General features: G+C 39.5%; 1 protein-coding gene across 2 annotated transcripts in view; it reads left to right on the top strand.

The window, feature by feature from the left end:
• The first annotated feature begins 9278 nt into the window (after window positions 1-9278).
• Window positions 9279-22510, top strand: part of polr3a (polymerase (RNA) III (DNA directed) polypeptide A) — a 32020-nt gene continuing 18788 nt past the window's right edge. The window contains exons 1-14 of one of the 2 annotated variants that reach the window (XM_088070160.1): window positions 9279-9505; window positions 9957-10092; window positions 11183-11320; window positions 12227-12398; window positions 12505-12659; window positions 13666-13905; window positions 16740-16902; window positions 17331-17467; window positions 17549-17652; window positions 17743-17884; window positions 20013-20153; window positions 20270-20339; window positions 20531-20658; window positions 20736-20874. In XM_088070160.1, coding sequence (XP_087926286.1) covers window positions 9462-9505; window positions 9957-10092; window positions 11183-11320; window positions 12227-12398; window positions 12505-12659; window positions 13666-13905; window positions 16740-16902; window positions 17331-17467; window positions 17549-17652; window positions 17743-17884; window positions 20013-20153; window positions 20270-20339; window positions 20531-20658; window positions 20736-20874 — 1909 coding nt within the window. In that variant the 5' untranslated portion in view covers window positions 9279-9461. The remainder of the gene's footprint in view (window positions 9506-9956; window positions 10093-11182; window positions 11321-12226; window positions 12399-12504; window positions 12660-13665; window positions 13906-16739; window positions 16903-17330; window positions 17468-17548; window positions 17653-17742; window positions 17885-20012; window positions 20154-20269; window positions 20340-20530; window positions 20659-20735; window positions 20875-22510) is intronic. The other variant, XM_042508326.2, reaches the window with a different exon arrangement.

The following is a 22510-nucleotide window of genomic DNA, read 5'->3' as shown; positions in this document are numbered from 1 at the left end:
CCACTGAGCCAGCTAGCATTATACAGCCCAGCCGAATATAGGACGCCATCATGTTCAAATCTGATGTCACGAGCAGGAGCCTCTCGTCCATACATGCACTTTGGTAACAGAGATGAAAGGGTGCGTACCTTCACGGTGTGAAGTGCTTTTACATACAGCCATCTTGTGCATATTCAAGACCTTTTCACAGGCTTTTTATTTTACAACGAATCGGTTAATAAAGTTAAAAAGTCAGTTTGAGACGGCATCAACTTCCAGTGAGCTGTAACATTAGCGTGATATTACACTAGTCAGCTGAAGCTGACAAATTCTAATAGCAACAGTTATTTCAGCCACCAAAATCTGCCGTCACTAAAAATAAAATGTCTCTTTTATTGATTTCTGTTCAAAATAAGGCACCCAAGTTTAAAAAAAATAACTATTAGCTCAAAAATTGACAAGCGTAGCAACTATGGTTTGCAGGGCTTAGTAAATGGTCGATTGAGGGGTTTCTCTCTTTTTTTTGCATTTTACAATAATATTACACAGTATATTACATATCATATAGCCTATTACACAGTAAATTGTACATTAATCTCACAGGGCTCCCACCTCATAATCCATTAAACCACTGCATATTGAATGAGTGCATATTTATGCCCAGGAAATAGCAGACTGCCCCATTATGAGTACCTTTGCACCTTCATCATGACTCCGAAAAGCTCCAGTATAATCAAGAACTGTACATGACTATATCGGTAGCCTGTCATACACATCGCATACACTGAAATACGTACATCCCTCCTCTTACATCATGCTCCTATTTATCTGTGGTGGATTAAAGGAGCACAGCCAGTGAGTCAAGAAATGTGACTGTTATCTTGGCTTTCTGCTGTCTTTTCCCTAAAGAGGCCCAGGCCCAACCCTGCCATCTGCTGGCTCCAACCAGGTGAACAAAAACTCATACCAGCAGATGACCCAAAGCACCCCGCGTTCCCACTGTGACGAAAAGATGTCAGACGCCATCATCCTCCGACAGCTTTGCACCTTTTTTTAGGAGTTTAATTTTGAAAGCATGACACTTGTATGAGCAAATAACAAGTGCTCTTAAATAATCTTGGCATGAAAAGGGGTTTAGTTATGGAGGAAATAGAGAGCAGGAGGGAGAGTGTGTGTGTGTGTGTGTGTGTGTGTGTGTGTGTGTGTGTGTGTGTGTGTGTGTGTGTGTGTGTGTGTGTGTGTGTGTGTGTGTGTGTGTGTGTGTGTGTGTGTGTGTGTGGAGGAGAGAGAGAGAAGTGTGGGGAGGGTCGTTGGAGGGGGTTTCAATGCTTCTGAGAGGTGCCTCATTTTCCAGCACCATCTGTTCCTGGTTCCGCGAGCTGGAAGCCTCGTTTGTGTCAAACACCTCCCACACGCTCCGAGCAGCCAGACACCAACAGCAAGGACTTCATCACCTGTTTCAAACAACTGCACAATGTGACCCGCTGCATCCGTTAACTACTAATCACACTGTGTTTGATGATGTTGTTAACCCGCTGGTTGAGAGGTTCCTTCCCTCAGGCTCCTTACAAAAGTTCGAACATGCCCTGAGCCACTGCTGATCTGTACTTCTGAGGAGCACGACAATGAAAAGGTTGACGTAGGAAGAGAGAAGGAGGACCAGACCGGACCTGGAGGCTGGAGTCGACCCCCCCTCGTCTCCCCAGGAGGACAGAGAGATGGAAAGAAGACAGAGGCGCATGAACAAGGCCATGCTCCTCCATTTCAATCAGCTGCTGCCGTCTCACATGGCAGCAGAGCATCCGGAGGGGAGGCGCCGCCATGAATCCTAATTGCTCCCTTTTCACCATATTGCAGGGTGTTTCTATGCAAATCTGTCCAGAGAGGTATCTAGTTTATGCAAGGCCAACTGTATGAACTGAAATGTGAGCAGGAATCTCACTCAGACAAAAGCCTTGCTGGGGAGATGCCGGTATTATAATTCATTTGGATAAATTATTCATTTTGCACATGGCTCTCCTGAGTGCAGGACAGAGCGCGGTTTCACACACGTTGCTAATGTTTTGACATGTATGTATTCTACCGCATCGATGGGCACTGGCCTCAAGTTAAGATATATGGCTTTAATAAGAGTGACGAAGATGCAAAATAATGAGATGTCTGGGAAGGAGAGCGCCAGGGTGCCCACGGAGAGGCAGAGAGAAGCCGTAACATTATTCTTCAGCGTGTGGACTTATGTGGCTGTTACAGCAAATGCTGCCACATTTTTTAATACCTTTATGAATACCCAGTGATGCGCATTTGCAACTCCTACACGTGTAAGGATTTGTAAAACCAGAAGTTTGTAAATCATTAAATGTGTTCACAGTCAACATGAGTGGTCAGTCGGGACTGTGTGCTGACATGATGAAAATGTTTTATGTTTAATATTAATCAATGTGTTTATTTCTACAGCAGCTCAACATGCACTCAGGGATCAGTAAAAGTCATGATGATTTCAAAATTGTCCCGGACTTCTCTACGTTTGCTTCCCTCTCTACCTGCATTATTTGAATTACTTCAATGTGCAAAAGCTGATTCTGAATATTTGCCAGATCATAAGTAAGTTACATAGATAGTTTTTACACAACAGCTTTTTTATTCTGTTGAGTTGAACTTCTTGGGGTTTGAGCCGTCTCCTCCAGTATACGATGACCCCAAAGCTGACTGACTTGAGTGCAAGTCATGTGAATCGAGTCCACCCGTTTTTTGGTATAAAATTCCTTCTTTTCTTATTTGTTTGTGTTTACATGGACATTGCCAAGTTTTGTTCCAAAAAGATTGTAACTTCGGAAGATACCCTCTTGATTTTTCTTCCTGACAGGACTGATTTTGTCCCTCATCTCTCCCACTAACACTGTTTTAGGAAGTGACCTTTTCGTGGTCAGTGTGAAGAAACAACTGCAATGATCATGAACTCTTTTTATGTACATACGTGCACATGATTATTGTTTTATAAGGAATACTTCACCTGCAAAATGAGCATTTGTTTAACAATAATTCACGTTACATGTCTCTTCACGAACTGCCTGTTTCGTTGAATTGATGAAGTAAACTTGCATGTAGTTTGCCCGGGAAAATGTGTTCACTTGAACTCTCAAGTATTCAGTTGAGCAAGGTTCAAATGCACGCTCTTAACCAGGCGTGCTTCCTGTCCATGCATGAGAATGTTTATGCAGGCGTGTTTTAAATAGCAAGGTTTAGTGAAAATACATGTGTTTGGGAAGTACTCAGCATACAACTGGATAAATGAGTTTTGGATTATACTGCACAAATTGTATGGGAGTTTGTAAACATATGCTTTGATACATTTTTACCGTGTGAGTGTATGTGTGTGATCCTGTCAAAATGTAGTCCTGGTGGCACCAATGTTAGTGGGAACTACCACAGAAGCTGCTGAAGTATTTTGCCAGGGCTTAATATGTCTGTGTGTGGATAGATTTTATTTCCATGATAAACTCGCACCTGTGCTTGGTCCAGGCAAGGGGTCCAGAAGCAGGTGGTTAGGAGGTAGAGAGGGGCCAGTAGCCTCCCACTGTCTTCACAAAACTTTACAGGTCTGTAGCTGAAATCGTAATGACGATGGCTGCGTTCGAAGATGGGTGTGGTCTAAGCAAAGGCACCATAAGTAATGAAAGGGCTATTGACCCTCCACTTCAAGCCCCTGGCTAACAATCGCTTTAAAATCGCAGATTGCTGCAGCTGGGGTGATTCGCAGCCCCCTTTTACTCCAATTCATCAATATTTTTTTCGTTTTTGGATTCTTTGTTCACTGTTAAGGCATGTGAGAAAAACTGTTTAAGATGTAAGGCATAAAATCTGAGGACATTGAGTCGGGTGTGTCTAATTTTTTTTTTGAATGGGGGCTGGATTAGAGAATTTGAAAATACCTGGGTTCCAGTTGTTTCTCATATTTTGAGTTATTACAGAAAAATCCTGCACAGATAAGACAAGATCATACTGAAGTGTCCATTTTCGCAGAAAATGAGACAAATCCAACAGTTTCATCTTTCAGTGAAAAATAATTTGCATTTGACTTTACACGTCTTTGCTGTAGGGCTCTGTATTAGTAAAAATCTGGCAATACAATACATACCATGACGCAGGTTACGATTATATTGCATTACTGTAAACAAGGCGATATATTGTGGTTTATTTTTAACCTTAAGGAAAACTGTCAAAGACTTTACTTTTTTTACTTTTTTAATGTAATCACAACAGCAGGATCGATATTTATTACGGTCCCTGTAACACGCGAGTATTATGTTGTTAGGTTGGACTGGCAGAGTCATATGACTGAAGACTGATACAGCACTGCTATCTGGCAGTTGGAGCTTTAAGCTGTATTGACTTTTAAAAAAACACTATCACAAAACATAGAATCGTGATACTCAAGTGCATCAATATTTTCTTACACCCCTACTTTGTTGTAGCCATATCCGCTACCGAGCAGGAAATAGCCATATGCACATTTTCTTATTTCTTGTCTGTTCATGAATGTCGTTAGTTCTGCTTGCATAATTCCTACTTGGTTCATGTCTATCAACTTTGTAATAGTCCACAATGCTATTGTGAGGTTAACAGAAAAACTGCGAAGTGATCTGGCTTTATTGACCAATAACGTGTGGGGCCACATATAGTATATTTTGAACAAGCCAAGGGTTGTTTAAAATTGGTCCGAGGGCCACGGTTAGCTCCAGGGCCGGACATTGGACATGCTGCTGTAAGTCATTTACTAAGCAAAAAAGCCAAATACATGTTGTATATGACTGTATGGACTTTAAAAAAAGTCCATCCTCAGGCCTTCAAAGTATACACCTCTGCACAGTAGCACTGTCTCCATTAGTTTTTGTCCAACACTTTTGGTATATTAAAATCCATAATCTGTCTTTTCTTATTGTCTGTGCAGTTGCATGCATTAAAAAAAGCTCATTGAATAACACAACAAACAGGATGTGCTGATTGATCACCAATCAGATCTTATAGATCAAACATTACTGTCTTGTGAGATCAGCGGCACACAACTCCATATGCATTGTGCTGATCAATACAAGTTGTGAGAAGAATACAATGAAGCCCATCTCCATCGCCTCCATCAGAACATAACATACCCATACACACAAATGCACTCTGGCACAGGGCTCTTATTACAAAGCCGTCCGTCACAAATGACCATCATCTATACTGTGCTCCCAATGGCTCTCCTGGGAGGCTCCTATCATTTCATTTTTCATCTCATCCTCTTTCACTTTATTTCCAGTAATTCAAACCCACTAAATCAAAATATGAGGAGACACGGAGCCGTGCTGTTTTGACAAGTTAAATGACTAAAGGCAATGATGTGCTTCCCAGCCAGTCTGTAAGCAGCACACGTCGCCAGCCACCGCCTCAGAAACATGTGCATGTGTGTGTACGTGCATGGTCTTTTTTTTACATGTGCACGGTGCTCCTTATTCTTGCAGCCAACCGACCCTTCTGCAGCATCTTTTTGAGGTGAAATTGAAATGGATTGTGTAGCTCAATATTTTATTGACATCAACTTCACAGAATGTTGCTACAGTGACACCGGGGATAATTATTTCACCACAGATTTCTTCCTCTACGCGTTTCTCCCTCTCTCTCCCTCTCTCTTTCTGCCTTCCTCCAAGCCCTTCCATTCCTGTAGAGAATTAGTTCTGCATAAATTACCCAGTGGAATATTGAATCAGTCTCCAGCCACCAAAGGCGAGTCTGTGTGGCTGATTACCGAGTACTGCGCACAACATGCATGCAGACAAACACACACAGAGTGAGAGGGAGAGGGGCCTCTAAGCGAGGAGCTGACACCATTGCAGAAAACATGGTAAGAGGAGGAGGAGGAGGAAGAAGAGGGGTGGGGGATCAGCCAATCTGGATATGGAGAGCGAAAGCTGTATTAGCCACCCTAGCTACAGACTATATCTGCTCATTACTTAGTCATTAGCAGGGCCATGGTTTTAAAGGAGGGAGGGATCAATCAATTGTCATGGGTCAATGTTTTGCAGCCCCATTATGAACCTTGTGTGGCTCTGTAAATTAAGCACAGTAATTACTCATGTTAATTACACAAAGATGGTGGTCGCATTGATCTACAAATACGTTTTGCATAATGTAAATGCTATGATGACTAAACACTGGGTTGCGCTTGAGTATTTAAAGGGACGGTCTGCACTGATCGCGATGACAAAAGGAGAGAGGAGCACTTCATAATTTATTCATTCTGCAGAGTACTACTGAAACCATTAGTTAATTGATTGGTCACTTAACAGAAATGTGTTTTCCTGACAATTGATTTATCATTTATCAAGCAAAAAGTGCCACATATTCCCTTATTCCAGCTCCCCAGTGTGATGATTAGTCACGTTTCTCTATTTTGAATTTAAAGGAGCAGTATGTAAGATTTGGGGAGATTTAGTGTCATCTAGTGGTGAGGATTGCAGATTGTAACCAGAAATTTTTCCTGGTTAGAATTTCTTCAGTGTTGATTATTTAGGAGGTTTTTACCAGAAGCTGAATTCTCTGCAGAGGTCTCTTCCACTTTAAAACAAACAGACCCATGGATTGGATCCGGTAAAAACACTGAAAAAAGCTGATACACTTTACATATCAGTGCATCTGCTGTTTGGCATGTGGGAGAAGGCCCGTTAGTCAGGCACCTGTTAATGTGTGTTCACTTTTTTTCTATGATAACTTAAAATCCAAGCATTTAGAAGGTTTTTAGTGGAAGCCGAATTATCCACTGAGGTCTCTTCTTCTCTAAAATAAACAGACCCAATGATTTAAACTGGGAAAATCACTGAATCAATCAGTTATGTTAAAAACCTGTGTTTTTCCAATGCTGTTTGGCATGTTGGAGAAGGGACCCTAACCTTGCTAGTTTATGTGTGCTCAACTTTTTAACTCTTTTTTAAAATTAGGGCTGCCCCTTAAAAGTTGAAGATCCAAATTATTAGTCCAAGACCCCTCAGTCAAGATTACAGATGTTGTTTGTTTTTATTTTTTGCTAATCAGCATGCTGTGCAGTGTACTTCTGGGAACATTTCGGCCCCCAGGTTTTGCTGTGTCACTGAGCCCGGTTCAAACTTTAAAACTTTGTTAAAAAAATAATAATAAAAGAATCGTTGGATATTTGTAAAAAAAAATCTGTGTTTTTCTGACTCTGTTTAGCTTGTTGCTAACTAAGGTGACTGACTGGATAAAGTGAATATCCACCTAAAAGCTGCACACTGGACCTTTAAGATGTTGAACTGTACATCAAACAAAATTCTAGGGTTCTGGGAGTTTGTGACGGGAATTCACCACTTTCATCCGGCTTAATAGACTAAATGATTAGCCAATTAATTGAAAAAATCATCTTGAGATGCTCTCTGGAAATAGGCAACATGCATTATCTGGTCATTACATACCCTGAGGGCTTCAATACATACATACTTGTAGCCTATATATGAGCAAGGGGAATTTTTTCCACCAAAATTTTGCATAATTAATCTTCATTTCTATAAATCTAAATCTAATACAGTATTGAGCAGGGACAGTGACCAAATCCCCGGATCCCCAGTCCTAAGAGACACTTAGTTATTTTTCCTCAGTCTGAGCAGTCTGAAATATTCAATTCCTCCTCAGGGACAAATGTGTGTGTAAGTGTGTGTGTCTGTGTGTTTGCTCATGATTGGATGATTACCGACTGTATTTGATACATAGTTTCTAAACAGAGATGCTCAAGAGGCACTTTAAGGGAGGATCACTGAGCTGCCTCTCAAGCTGAAAACATTGTTAGCAGCAGTCCCTCAAGTGTTTCTGAAGATCATTTCTTATGCTCTTTATTTACACAGACGGATACATCAGGATATTCCTAAGTTATGTGTCCCCAGATATAAAGATGTAGAGGGACCAAACTCTTTGGGGGGATGCATTGCCTCCAGAGGCAGATTTAGAAACCCCAGACCATGCTGAATACTATATCAGAGGTTTAATTAGAGGCTTTTTGTGATGTAAGTGGTAGCAGGATTATGAAATGGAAAATCAGATTCAGCCGGGCAATTTTCACCGTCGGTGGTTATCAGTTGACAGAACAATTAATCAGCACAAGCACGTTGTGGAAGGAAATCCTCATCAGGAAGTCATCAGTCGCCATCAGCACTCCCACGCCAGGGCATCAAACACAGGTATAACAGGTTTATTTAGTCTCGCTGCACCTCCTCTGAGTCTACATCTCTAGCTGTTGGAAATGCATTTGGTGCCATCTAGAGACAGGACTTGAGACTGTAACACATATGACCCTCCATCAGTGATCTCCTATAACCCTTTGAAACATGAGCAAACTGACTTGATTTTTTTTTTTCAAAAACATGGAGAAAACGTGATGAGCAACTAAAAAAGAAATAAGCAAGAAATTAGTAAAAAGTTACAGGAAAATTATCTAAAAGTCAGCAACAAAAACAGAAAAGTAAATACCATTTCAAACAAGGTAGGTAAGAGAGAATTGTTACATGTGAAGTTCTCTCTCTCTCTCTCTCTATATATATATATAATTATCTTTGTCTCTCCCTCTCTCTTTAACCTGAGCAAATTAGCTTGATTTTTTTATCATCAAAAAAAGGAAAAGGAGGCAATTAGTAACTTAAAAAGAAATGACCCAAAAATAGCAAATGCTCTTAAAGCATTACAACAAAATTACTTGAAAGTCAGAAAAAAATAAGACAAGGTAGTTAAGAGAGAATTAGAAAAAAAATGTAACACATTGTTAAAGATGAAGTTCTAATAATTATAAATGTAGTTTCTAAATATATTTATTTTTTATACATAGGTGTATATATTTTTTTCTTATTATTCCATCTGTATGTCTCTCCCTCTCTCTTTTTTTTCTTTCTTCCCCTTTATTTATTAATCTTTCTTAATTATACCCATGGCCAAACCCAAATGGACAAGTTACACATTTTGGCCATTAGGCGTCAGCACTCACCTGAGCCTGCTCTTCTCTTCTATTTCTCGCTCTTGTTGTGCGCATGCGTATCCGTGTGCTGCTTTCATGTCCTTTTGTAAACACGGATTCTCCTCAAAAACAGTCATAAATTCAAGTTTTCGTGTGCTTACCACCAGATCAAACATATGTTAGCTGTTTATAAATTAAATCATCATTATAGACGATACGAAAAGTCGGCATTTCCACTTTTTGTCACAACTGTTTTGACCATTCATGAATACAGTCGCTAGTTGACCGATTTACCTGAAGGCAGCGCTCTCTGCAGCTCGCATGCTATCAACACATTGCACGCAATTGCATGTTGCTGGCAGCTAGCACTTCCAAAACATGAGAAAGTAAAGAGACAGCGTGCAGGTTACAAGTAAAGCCTTGCCCGCGGGAATGAGGACAAAATAACAGTTTAATTAGTCGCGTTGGTATTTGTTTAGGAGAAGCTGCCAAAATGGTGAAGGAGCAGTTCAGAGAGACAGATGTGGCTAAAAAAATGTGAGTGTAACAGACTGCTAGCTAACAAGTTAAGCTAGCTCGCCGGTTAGCTGGTGCCACTGACAGTTTGCCAGCTAATGTTTTAAGTTGTTTGAGTCGGGTTATTTTAAAGATAATAACTTTATAGTAGCCCCAACAAACGGACACATTATGTATTGGTGTTAACTTTAAGTTGTTATTCTGATAACGTTACGTAGGCCGAAGCTTAGGTGTACGTGTTTATGTCGATAGCAATGTTGTGTGGTGAATATTCATTAAACATAATTTAGAGACAATTAAATATGAAGTTACCGTTTTTTTAGCACTTCTCATCACGTGCAAACTTGTTGAAAATGTGCCACAACATGAGCACTCGTTTTGCTAGATTGGTCAACTCGTGCAGCTGATAAGGCAAGAAAGCAGACATTAATCCTGTGATTCTCATTGCTTTTATCTTTGCATTTGTTTACAGAAGCCACATCTGTTTTGGGATGAAATCTGCTGAGCAAATGCGCCAGCAGGCCCACATCCAGGTGGTCAGTAAGAATCTGTACAGCCAAGACACCAAACACACCCCACTGCCCTATGGAGTATTGGACCATCGTATGGTATGACATGGACACAAAGAAGAAGAAAACATGTGGCAAGAAACCACATTATAAACTGTGTCAAAATGCTTTTACAGCTTAACATACAAAAGTTCTTCACTGTTGTAGACCTGTTTCTACTTATGACTACATTTTTGGGGGGGATCTCAACTCAATTTCTGCCCTCTATTAAAACATGACTTTGTCCAGGGTTGGAAATGAACTTTTTAGTCCACCTGACACCTTGGCTGGTAGATTCCAAAATCTTCTAACCACTCAGTAGATTACAGTGTCCTTTTCTTGGACAATGAGTCAAGCAAATCTAATAGTCACATGCATATTTTCCCAGCATTTGTTTTGTGGCTAATTTCCAACACTGGTTGTGTCGCCTTTTTTTTTTTTTTTTTTTTTTTTTTCTGCCAAAAAATGTTTTATGTTGTGTAAGCAGGGTTGAAAATTGGTGCCAGCCAAATGCTGGGAAAACATGCAAAAGGATGCAAGATTTTCTTCACTCACAAGCCAAAAACACAACAGGAGTCTAGTCTACTGAGCGGCTGGTAGATTTTGGAGTTCACCAGTCACAGTGACAGGTAGTTGAAATAAGCTCAAGTCCAACCCTTGGTTAAAGTCTGGTTACCTAAAAGTCTACTTGTAGTCCATTATTCTTAGTCTTTTACCTTTTCATTTTGAGGATGTCATTTAAATTCTAAAATGATTTGTTGAAGGTTTGACTATTTACATGCATGTAATCCATATACACTGGTCAGCCAAAACATTGTAACTACTAACAGGTGATATGGATAACATTGATTTTCTCATTACAATGCAATGTTCTGCTGGGAAACCTTGGGTCCTCGCATCCCTCGTAAGTGGTTCATCTCAAGCTACATCCACTTGAATACCAGGACCCAAGGTTTCCAGGCAGAACATCATAATGAGGTAAACAACGCAAGTAACTTCACCTGTCAGTGTCTCAAGTGTGGCTAAATAGTGTGTGTGTAAATATATATATATATGTGGAAAACGTCATAAAAAGTTCTCACCCATCTCAGAAATACCTTCAAATAACTCATGCTACAGGCTCATCTCTCTGTTCTCATGTTTCCTGCAGGGCACCAGTGAGAAAGACAGGCCATGTTTGACATGTGGGAAAAATTTGGCAGACTGCTTGGGACACTATGGCTACTTGGATCTGGAGCTGCCATGTTTTCATGTCGGCTATTTCAAGGCCATCATAGGAATCTTACAGGCAAGTTCAGAATCACTATCCAGTTTATTGCCAAGTAGGTTTCACATTCAAGGAAGTTGCTTTGGTTTATTGGTGCAAATCACAAACACAAATAAAAATAAAAGTATTGCAAAAATCAAAAGATATAAATATATATATGCATGGGGTAAAGAATAATATAATTAAAATATGAAAAAATATGGACAATAAATAGCAGAATCCGAATTAAAATCAAAGAGTTGTGCAGTTTTTAGAAGTGGTAGTTTTTGCTGATATGTGCAAAATTGTCCAAGTAATGTGCGGAGACTCAGAGTACTCAGTATAAAAAGAATGTGCAATTTACAAAGATATAGTCCTGAAGATTTGCGTTAATGTATAGCATATAGAAAAATGTTAAGATATTAGTAAGTGTCAGTTGGGTCTTGTTCTTGTTGATGATTCAAGCTGTAGTCTGGAAGAGACTGTTCACATGGTGTAAAGTGACAATATCAGATGGTTTGCATAATCAACAGAGAGACCAGGATTCAGTCAGAAAAACCATATCCCACACTGCAAGAGACATCTTAACAAGATAACTTCATCTGAAATGCAGCCAGCAGAAAAATAATTTTCCCCTAGGTGTCACTAGAGCATCAAAATTAGAACACGTAGAATTTATTTTTTTTGGCAAGATTGTGCTTGTGTATGCGCTTTTTATCATTCAAGTAAATACGTGTATAAATCATTGATAAGATCATGCATTATCAAGCATGCATTATAATTTACCCCATTGTTTTATATCGTAAATTCCTGAAACTACTAAAGTTGTCAATATTTTTATATCTTAAAACAGTGCAGCCATAATTTCACCTTTCAGTAATCTGAGCATATGTGTGAGAAAGTGTCTTACCTCCCTCATTGTGATGTGATATTTTCTCATGTCTCCAGATGATTTGCAAGACCTGCTCGAGCATAATGCTGACGAAAGAAGAGAAACTACAGTTCATTGATTTCTTAAAAAGGCCCAACCTGGCCTATCTCCAGAAACGAGGGTTAAAGAAGAAGATCTCTGATAAATGCCGCAAAAGGACAATCTGTCTGAATTGTTCTGCTTTCAATGGTGAAAAAAACACTTTTAAAAAAATGACATTTACATCTTGACACAGACTTTGTGTGCAATCCATACTGACTGGAAAAAGCTGAGTGATGTGTCTTTCATCCCTCAGGACCTGTGAAAAAGTGTGGCCTGCTAAAGATCATCCATGAGAAATATAAAACAACCAAAAAGGTGGTGGATGCTTTTGTGTCAGATTTCATGCAGTCCTTTGATACCGCCATCGAGCACAACAAAGTGATGGAGCCCCTGCTGACCAGAGCCCAGGTGAGCTTTAAACACTCTTTCACACTGTGCAGGAGGGAACATTTACTGTTCCTGTGATATGGCAAGTGATATCCCCACTTAAAACCAAAAGAAAAAACAGAAAAGTAGGGCTAGGTAACAAGGGGTCCTATCACTTTTATGTATTTTCCGTAGGTATGAGAAAAAAATCTCTGAGCAACCTCAAGCTTCAGACCTTCCTCATTAGTTACCAACTTTTTTTTTCTACTTTGGCTTCAAGATGACATCTTTTACCCGTGTCCCACCAAAATTAGCATATGTACACAGGTTTTTTAAACCCACAAAATATGAGTGATTGGCTTGGTTTCTTCTCTTTATATATTATTTATTCAGTCTCAATTTCAAACTCGGTGCAGACTAAATTGGAAAAATGTTTTAGCACTGCTGGGGAGGAAACGGAGGGTCATTAGTGATGGCGCGTTACCACGAAAAGAACGTGAATTTACCACATTCACCCGGTTGTTGTGTTCCCACCAATGCCGATCGAAGCCGGAGGCGTGTCTACTGCAATGTCATTTGACCTCAGTGTGAATGCAGATTGTACATATTTCCATTGTATTAAAAAAAGCCAGATGTTAGCGGCTGTTGGGGTTTTTTTGTGCAGTGGGAGTGAGGCTTTAGTGTGCCAAAATTCTTTATATGGTCATCTGCTCCGGGCACGCTACAGCAAGTGCTTAAATTACATACACTGCTACATGTAGCTACATGCTAACCTTAGCTAAACATGTAATGGTCAGTGCTGATTTTGTTAATTGATTTTGGATCATGTTTATGCTGTGACATGTCTGGTTATGTTTAGAAGGTTTTATTGTTGAGTAGAAAATACTGCTATACTCTTCCAGTCACTCCACGGCTGTATTTTTTGTAAAATATCATGGGAATAATCCTCAAACTGAGAAATTATATTCATATTGTTATCAGACCCTATGTGGAGGCCCTGTGCCATGCATTTTGCCTAATTTTGCCTTTATTATTATTTCCTTTTTAGGAAAATCTGAACCCTCTTGTGGTGCTGAACCTCTTTAAGAGGATCCCCCAAGAGGACATTCCCCTGCTGCTGATGAACCCTGAGGCAGGGAAACCTGCGGACCTCATTCTCACGCGCCTCCTGGTGCCTCCTCTCTGCATTCGACCTTCTGTGGTCAGCGACCTGAAGTCAGGCACCAACGAGGACGACCTCACCATGAAGCTCACAGAGATAATCTTCCTCAACGATGTCATCAAAAAGGTTAGTATCTGTAATTGAAGGCGGCTACTTACAAGGTCACCACAGGCGTGAAAAGTACTTGAAAGTGTTTGGATTACAAAAAAATGAAATAAATAAAAATCAAGAACTTAAAAGTGCTTTGATTTAAAAGATTTCCTTAAAGGGCTTTGATTTAGACCACTGGAATCTCTGAGTTTCAGGCCCTATTGTTTTTCTTTGATTTTTTTTAACATTGTGCAGTGGATTTAGTGTAATTGTACCTCTGCACCAAGGCTAGGCCAAAATCATGTGCATAATGGGAGTGCTTTTTCCACCTAATTTTACTAGTCTTCACTAAAAAGCCATGCAAAAGGAGAAAAACACTAACATGCAAAGAGAATACTTTTAAATTGTGATCTCTGCTATATTTCTATATGTAGCCAATTTAGTCATGTATTATAGTTTTTGTTAAGTATTTATATGTGCAGTGTTTCCTATCATTTTGTAAGCTGTGACCTCCACATTTATTCACCAAGTTAAACTGTGCTAATGCAGCTGCCAGCCAGCTTATTTTTAGCTTTTATAACATGTTCCATCAATGTATTACTTTTAGCAGCAACAAAGTAGCGTAATGATTTACTAATAGGATTTTGGTAATATACCAGTGAGGTGTTTCGACCAAAAATACTGTCAAACTGTATATCAGTTGTTCGATGGTCACAAGTTTTCTGGTGGAGGTGTTTTAAGAATAGCTTTCAGCTCTGCTAGCTGTGTTGTGGTTCCCACACAGCAGCTGGAAATAGACACAACAAGTCTAAGAGTATTGCTGAACGCTAGATCATTTCTAGCGAAGTGCTTGAAAAGTCCTTGAATTGTATCATTACAAAAGAGCTGCAACCCTGTGCTTAACTTCTGTCCAGTTCAGGCTGCCTGCAGGGACTTAAAAGGCTTGGCTCTCTGGTTTGAAGATAGTTATCTTTAGACTAAAAGATGGTCTAATTTAAAATAATGACCTTGGAAAGTGATCATTAACTTCTGATATCAGACGTAAGCAAAGGCTTTCAGATAGATTCAAGCAGCCTCCAGCTACCATCCATCACATTTTTCTGAGCATACAGCTTCTGAATAATAAAGCCAGACAGCAAAGTCCAAGTTTGATTAATAAGTTAAGTTTTTTTTGTTTATAAAGAAGCCTGCTTGACAAATTCTAACAAACCAAACACTCCTCAGGGTTATTATGGGATGATTGTTGATAGGGCACTTATGTTAAGTTTATCAGCCTTACAAACCAAGACATGTCTGAAACTCAGTTATCCGGGGCCGTATTTAAGGTACTTAGAATAATCTCAGAGAGCTCCTGATTTAATCCAATTTTTTTTTAGCAAGGAGTCTTAGCTTTGGAGTGATTTAGGAAACTTCTCAAAGCAAGAAAGGAACAGAAACTTTTGTCTTGGTGAGGAGGTGTGGTTGACCTGTCGCTAGGTATGACACATTCTTTTAAAAGGAGTGATCGGTTGTCACAGACATTGTGAGCCTGCAAGGTGTTGACATCCAGTGGAATTGAACTGCACCACAATATTAGACTGTGAAAGTATTGTCATTGTTTGTGTGATCAGTCTGCTGCAGGAAGATTGAGAAAAACCTAAATCATCACTGCCGCACTACATTTTTCCAGTTGCCATTTAGAGTTGTGCTCACAAATTTACATACCCCCCCCCCTTTTTTTTTTTTGATATGACATATCATGCAGCCCAATTACAGTATCCAAACAACTCCCAGGCAAGCCTCTTGGCATCTGGAACAAAATCATTTGGAGTAATGAGACCAAAATTGAACTTTTTAGTCTCAACCATAATCACTATGTTTGGAGAGAAGTCAACAATAATTCTTTTGAACAAAAGTACATCATCTCCAGACTTCATCAGTCTGGAAGCTGCTCGTGGGAAACACTTGACCTCCCAACATGACTGATCCAAAACACAAGGCTTAGTCAAAAATTCAGTGGCCACACAAGCAAACAGGGAAGGTTCTGGATTGACCTGGCCTCAATGTCATTGAGCCACTTTGGGGATATCTAATACGTGCAGATCATGCAAGAATTTTGCCCAGAAGAATGTGCAGATTTACCACCTGAGAAAATAAAGGGCCTTGTCCACAAATATTACAAAAGACTACAAACCTTCATTTATGCTAAAAGGGACAATACACACCATTAAGATCTAAAGGTATGAAAACTTAAGAAAAGGGACCATCTCAGTACTTTCTTAATTTTAAAAATGTTTTATCTGACGATTATGTGACTCTGTGATGCCTCATAGTATAATTTGAATCCCATTAAATATAAAAGAAATCTCATTTTACAATTTCTGCAATGGTGTTTAAACTTATGAGCATCTTAGTGTCTCTCCATCTTAGTGTCTCTCCATCTTAGTGTCGTGATAACTTTAATTTCTGGTGTTATTGCGTTGGGTGGATTTGAGCACATCTCTAATGAGATTGACCTTAAACACTATCCCCGTTCCATCTAATTCTTAGCTTTTCATTTACTCACTGATATCCAGCATTTGTAGAGTCTTTCCCCTACCTCTTTGTCTCTTTGCCATTTTCTCCTCTGCTTAAGAAACTGTTAAGCCTCATAAAGGTCTTCTTCCCTACTCTTTTTTTCACCATAGCAGCTCAGTCAAGAGTGCTTTGTGAATAACTTATCTTTACCAGGATCTAGTCTCAACTGAAAGGGCAAGTCCTTGGAAAACATAACAATTTCTCAGACTTTTGTCATAAGGAGCAACTCTTTATACTAGGAAGATTTGTGAATGTCCCCAGATGTCTTAATTTACATGGAAGGGCCGACATTAACAAACCCTTTTATTATACAGCATCGTATGACGGGGGCAAAGACCCAGATGATCATGGAGGACTGGGACTTCCTCCAGCTGCAGTGTGCACTTTACATCAACAGCGAGCTCTCTGGTATCCCTCTTAACATGGCACCAAAGAAATGGACCAGAGGCTTTGTGCAGAGACTGAAGGGGAAGCAAGGTATAGTGTATAAACCTGCAATATCTTATTTTACCCATATTTTAAAGTTCTATTTAATTTTCTGTAATTTGGATATAGAGTACGTAGTTAACTCTCTGCATTAAATGCTGATGGCTCGTATATAAAAAGAAAAAATAACCCTTAATACTAATTAGTTTGATACTCGTATTGATTTCAATTGTACTCAGTCATGAACTGCACAAGAAGGAGAATAAAAAAGTTATTTCAGTGTTATTATTTTAAATGTATGTAGCTTGTGTGAGTTGTGACCTCAATCAATAAAACCACCTATGACACATTTTAGAGTAGTTTGGCATTTCACAGGTTTTCATTTTGTACTCTGCTTGTTAAAATCAGTAAAGAAAACAAAGCACATTTTGAATTGCAGACTGACTGATTTATTTACTGTATAAAAAAAAAAAAATCAGGTCGTTTCAGAGGAAACCTCTCAGGGAAAAGAGTGGACTTCTCTGGCAGAACTGTCATTTCTCCCGACCCAAACCTCAGGATCGATGAGGTGGCCGTCCCTGTGCATGTGGCCAAAATCCTGACGTATCCAGAGAGGGTAAGCCTTGCTGCACGGCTACAGCAGTTACACCAAACAAACCACTACTGTGCCAGAACTAAATTTGACGATATGTTATAGGTGAACAAAGCAAATCTGGAGCTGATGAGGAAACTCGTCCGCAACGGTCCTGATGTTCATCCAGGAGCAAACTTCATCCAAAATCGTCACAATCAGATGAAAAGGTTAGGCTGGCTGCTGCTTCTAGGGTAAATTAAAACAAGTGCTCAGCTGGTGTGATTGACCAATGAAAATGTTTCATTTTATTCTGTCAGGTTTTTAAAATATGGAAACCGTGAGAAAATAGCTCAGGAGCTGAGGTTTGGTGATGTGGTGGAAAGGCACCTGATAGATGGAGACATCGTCCTCTTCAACCGACAGCCCTCCCTGCACAAACTCAGCATCATGGCCCACATCGTAAGTTTAGTTTTTGACTTAATTCCTGAAAAGACCAGTGTGTAGGTTTTAGTGTCGAGCAACTGAATACCCCTCTTTTTAAGTGGGGAAGAACCTACGGTGGCCTTTAGGTAACAAAAACGCAAAAAGCCTTCCCTAGAGGCAGCGTTTTGTTTGTCCTCTTTGAGCTTCTGGAGAAATATTGCAGTGCAACATGTGACTATGTAGATATGAAGGGCTCATTTGAAGCCAGGCATTTCCAAAGTCCAAAAGGGCCAATAGCGGCCTGCAGACTGATTGTAAAACGGTCCATGGCTTGTCTGTCAAAATATCTTTTCTGGCCCGTCACACAGTAGGCTACTGGTTAATCAAGCAAATTCACTTAGCATTTTTTAGTTTACTACACAGTGGCAAGACTTTTATACTATTTGTAGACATGCATCGGGTAAGAGCTATGCTGGCAGAAGTGATGTGTTTTCAAAAACAGATGGTAAACAAGCAAACGAGCGGTTACCTATTAGCAAACATTTCCTGCTAGATAATAGACAAAAAGTTGACGTTGACGCCCACTTTGTGAAAAGCATCTGGCCTGCAGGCTTTTTCACATTATCTAATCTGGCCCCCATTTAAAAAAAAGTTTGGACATCCTTGTTTTAAGCTAACAAAAACAATAGCTTTTGGTGATTTTATACTAATGAAACCATAAGTATCAATTTTATGGTCCATTTCTGCAGATAGATTCCCCTAAATCCCACACACTGCTCCTTTAAAGGGAAACTGTTGATTTTAAACCAGCACTGTTTCATCGCAGCGTGGGCAGATGAATGTTGTTTGGTTTCTCCCTGCTCCTCCAGTGCCTGCAGCTCCCTCAGACTCACCCTGAGTCTGGGTCTGCAGCTTCCTTTACCAAAGAGTAGCGTGACAGAAAAGAGTGCTCGCTCTGTAGCAAACCTTGGGACCAGTACACAATGCACACCAACTGGCAAATAACCAAAAATGACTACTTGACTTCAAGCACCTTCAGTCACCTGAGTGGTCTCTGACTGATATTCAAAACTCCAACTTTCAGGGGGCAGCTTTAAAAGTTTCCCTTACCCTTAATACAAAGTCTGACATTTTTGTGATTTCCTCTAAACAGACACTCAAACTTTCACCACAGAGGCACACACACGCACAGTGATCCAACAATCACCATACCTACTTTGGTCTACTTAAACCCTTAATTTACTAAGTTCAATGTGAAAATAGGTTGTTTTTCCCTGCTGTCTGTTTTCACTGTTGCTGGCCAGCTCTAGTCCTATTTTTGATGGTACCGAAAATCATACCATCTGGATTTCTTAATATCCTGGTATACTTTAATACCGCCCTAGCATCCTGTATGAGTTTTAAATCTTGTTAAGTGACACTGATCAGACACAGGCGTTCCATAGATATTTGTAACAGATGGGAATGAAATAGATGATTAAAGTTATAATCTGTGCATAGAACAGCTTTCATCTGTCCCAGTAAACGCAACTAAATGATACAGTTTTCCAAAGTTTGAATAAACTGCTGTGAACAAATCAGTTACCAAGTTTAACATTGTTTTAATTCAGTACTTATTCCTATCAGAAACAAAAACTTAAACTGGTGTATGGCCAACAAGATTTTTTATTATTTCCCTTTAATAAACAGTACGAGAACAGGAAAACAAAAATAAATTACTGCAAAAGTGAAGAATCATAAATATAAACTACATTTACAATTAAAAAGGATTACTTGTGTAGTGAAGTCTTTGTTTAGTTACTTTATGTAAGACACTGTTTTTTTTTTACTCATAGGCCATCAGGGTTAATAGTTAAATAGGGACAGAGCTGCTGCTGCAAAAATTGTCACCCATTGATTTTTCTCTGAGCAGTATGTCATTAAAAATGTCTAAAAAGTCTGGTGCTCCTCATAAAACGTTTAGGGCTGAAGTCTTTAGACATCCAGGCCTGAAAATGTCCCTTTTTGGAACTTACCCCCCCACCGTAGAGCCAGTAGCAAAAACAAAGTACTACAAAAGTCAAGAATCATGAATATAAAATAAAAAAGGGTTACTCGTGGTTATGTCTTTGTTTAGCTGCTTGTTTATGTGTGACACTGTTTTTTACTGTTTTCAAACTCACAGGCTAGAGTCAAACCCCACAGGACGTTTCGGTTTAACGAGTGTGTGTGCACCCCGTACAATGCTGACTTTGACGGTGATGAAATGAACCTTCATCTACCTCAGACTGAAGAAGCCAAAGCCGAGGCCCTTGTCCTGATGGGGGTATTTATCATCACAACATGTCGTCCATTCATAATACACAGACCTGACAGTGTTGACCTCACCAATGAAAAGATGTCTGATCTTGTATTTGACACAAATTATGACTTTCCTTCCAGACAAAAGCCAATCTTGTCACTCCAAGAAATGGCGAGCCTCTGATTGCCGCTATACAGGACTTTCTGACAGGTCAGTGCAGTGTGTGTGTGTGTGTGTGTGTGTGTGTGTGTGTGTGTGTGTGTGTGTGTGTGTGTGTGTGTGTGTGTGTGTGTGTGTGTGTGTGTGTGTACGTGCATGCAGCAGTCCAGTCAGCACTGTTGTTATATGACGTGAGGCTCCTGATGCTCTGATTTACATGAGGATGTTTTTCTACCTCCTAGCGGCCTACCTGTTGACACTGAAGGACACCTTTTTTGAAAGATCCAAAGCCTGTCAGATAATTGCGTCAATCCTTGTGGGCAAAGATGAAAAAATTAGGATCTCTCTCCCCCGCCCAGCAATCATGAAGGTACTGCACTCTACTGGACTTGTTACATAACTCTGTGTATGTGGCCTGGCACTTCAAATTTGTTGTGTGTCCATCAGCCCATGGCTCTGTGGACGGGCAAACAGATCTTCAGCCTCATTCTGAAGCCAAGTAAAGACTGTCCTGTCAAGGCGAACCTGCGGACCAAGGGCAAACAGTACTGTGGCAAGGGAGAGGATCTCTGTCACAACGACTCATGTGAGTTTCTGCATTAATAATGTCCATTAAACACACTATGGCCCTAAAATAATATCATAATATTTACAGTTTTTTTGTAATGAAAATGGCATTGTTGATAATATGACAAAATACTCAAAATTACTAATAAGAATATTTTATTAATAATTTTGATAATTAAAAAAAAAACATACAATTGCAACAAAATGCGTGTTAGAGTTTTTTTAATGTCAGCATATAGGACAGTTTGCCTTAATCAGAGTGAGATCCATATTTTGTGTAAAAAAATAATTAAAAATAGTGCAACAAAATAAAGTCAACCACAAATTATACATCTAAACAGTTGCCAATACAAAAATGTACCCTTGAATTTATAAATAAAAAGACACTACATAATAGGGCTGTCCTGAATACCATTTTTTGGAGGACTTCGAAATGTTGGTTGGACTAGAAAGGGAGAAGAGAAGGTGGAAGGTGGACTATTGCACGCAGTGTTTCTACGGGTTATTAATAACTGGGAACTCCGCAGGTCGAGCCACATTATGAGATGTAAAGCTACAGTTGCCAGCAAAAACAAAACAACAAAACAAAGCATTTGAATACTGATTTAGATGTTGCTTACTGTGGCATGGATTGAAGCTTTGATGCATTCGGTTCAGACCTAAAGCACAGGCTAACTTGCTTTTCTTTTGTAAAAGTCCAAAAGATCGAGCTTATTTGCCGTCTTAGACCTATGCACTCAGTATTTCTCTTCAACTCTTCTGGCTTTAATTTGAGCCACTGAGGGCTAAATCAGACCTCCTGGCACACACTCACTTCTACACATACCCATGCAGCAAGTCTCTAAAAGGGTCTTAAAAGCCCGGGGCTCTTAATGAAGCATTTGAGGCTGAAATTGTGGACCCTCAGGCCTGACAATGCCACTGACTCCACCTTACTGACGTCATTCCCCTTTTAGGAACTAAGTACTCCACCGCAGAGCCAGTAGCAATTCTGTTTTCAGCCATTGTTGTTGTTGCTATGCATAACTGCTTTGCATAAGAATTACATCAATTTGCCAAGAGGCCATAATGTTGCTATTATCAAAATGTGACATTGTTAATTTTTTTCTTAAAAATTCCACACCAAATTGAAATTTGGTTGTGGTTTTTGGTTTTATTTGGCTTAGTTATGAAGTGTGTTTTTAGCTTAATTCAGTCAGGTCATGTGTTTGATTGATCGATTAATTGATAGATTGACCAAGAAACTGGAAGTGTAAAGAGACCTGACTACAGAAGTAAAAACCAAAAAAAACATAACAGTAACCTAGTTATGTCTCTTGAATATGTGAAATTGTCAGTACTCAATTCTGCAGTATTGATTGATCAATCTCTGCAACAGTGAGTCGACACACACACCACAGCTTTTTTTTCATCAACCTACTTTTTAATTAATTTAACAATTACATTCAATGAAATTATCATTTAAAACAGTTTTTTTGCCAGAACAAATTCTCAAAATTTACTCCATGATTAATTCACCCAAGCTGAATGTCTTTTAGCCTTCATCGACCCTCTTGAAAATGTGAGCACCACACCGTGTTTTGTCCACCCTGGTTGTGTTTCTATTCTGGGACCTAATGACGTCAATTCTTATCACTTTCCCTTTACACATTTCC

The sequence above is a fragment of the Plectropomus leopardus genome, chromosome 19 (genome assembly GCF_026936395.1).
Source record: "Plectropomus leopardus strain MGB_pleo_1.0 chromosome 19, ASM2693639v1, whole genome shotgun sequence".
NCBI classification, from domain to species: Eukaryota; Metazoa; Chordata; class Actinopteri; order Perciformes; family Serranidae; genus Plectropomus; species Plectropomus leopardus.
This window is presented reverse-complemented; position numbering and strand designations above follow the sequence as displayed.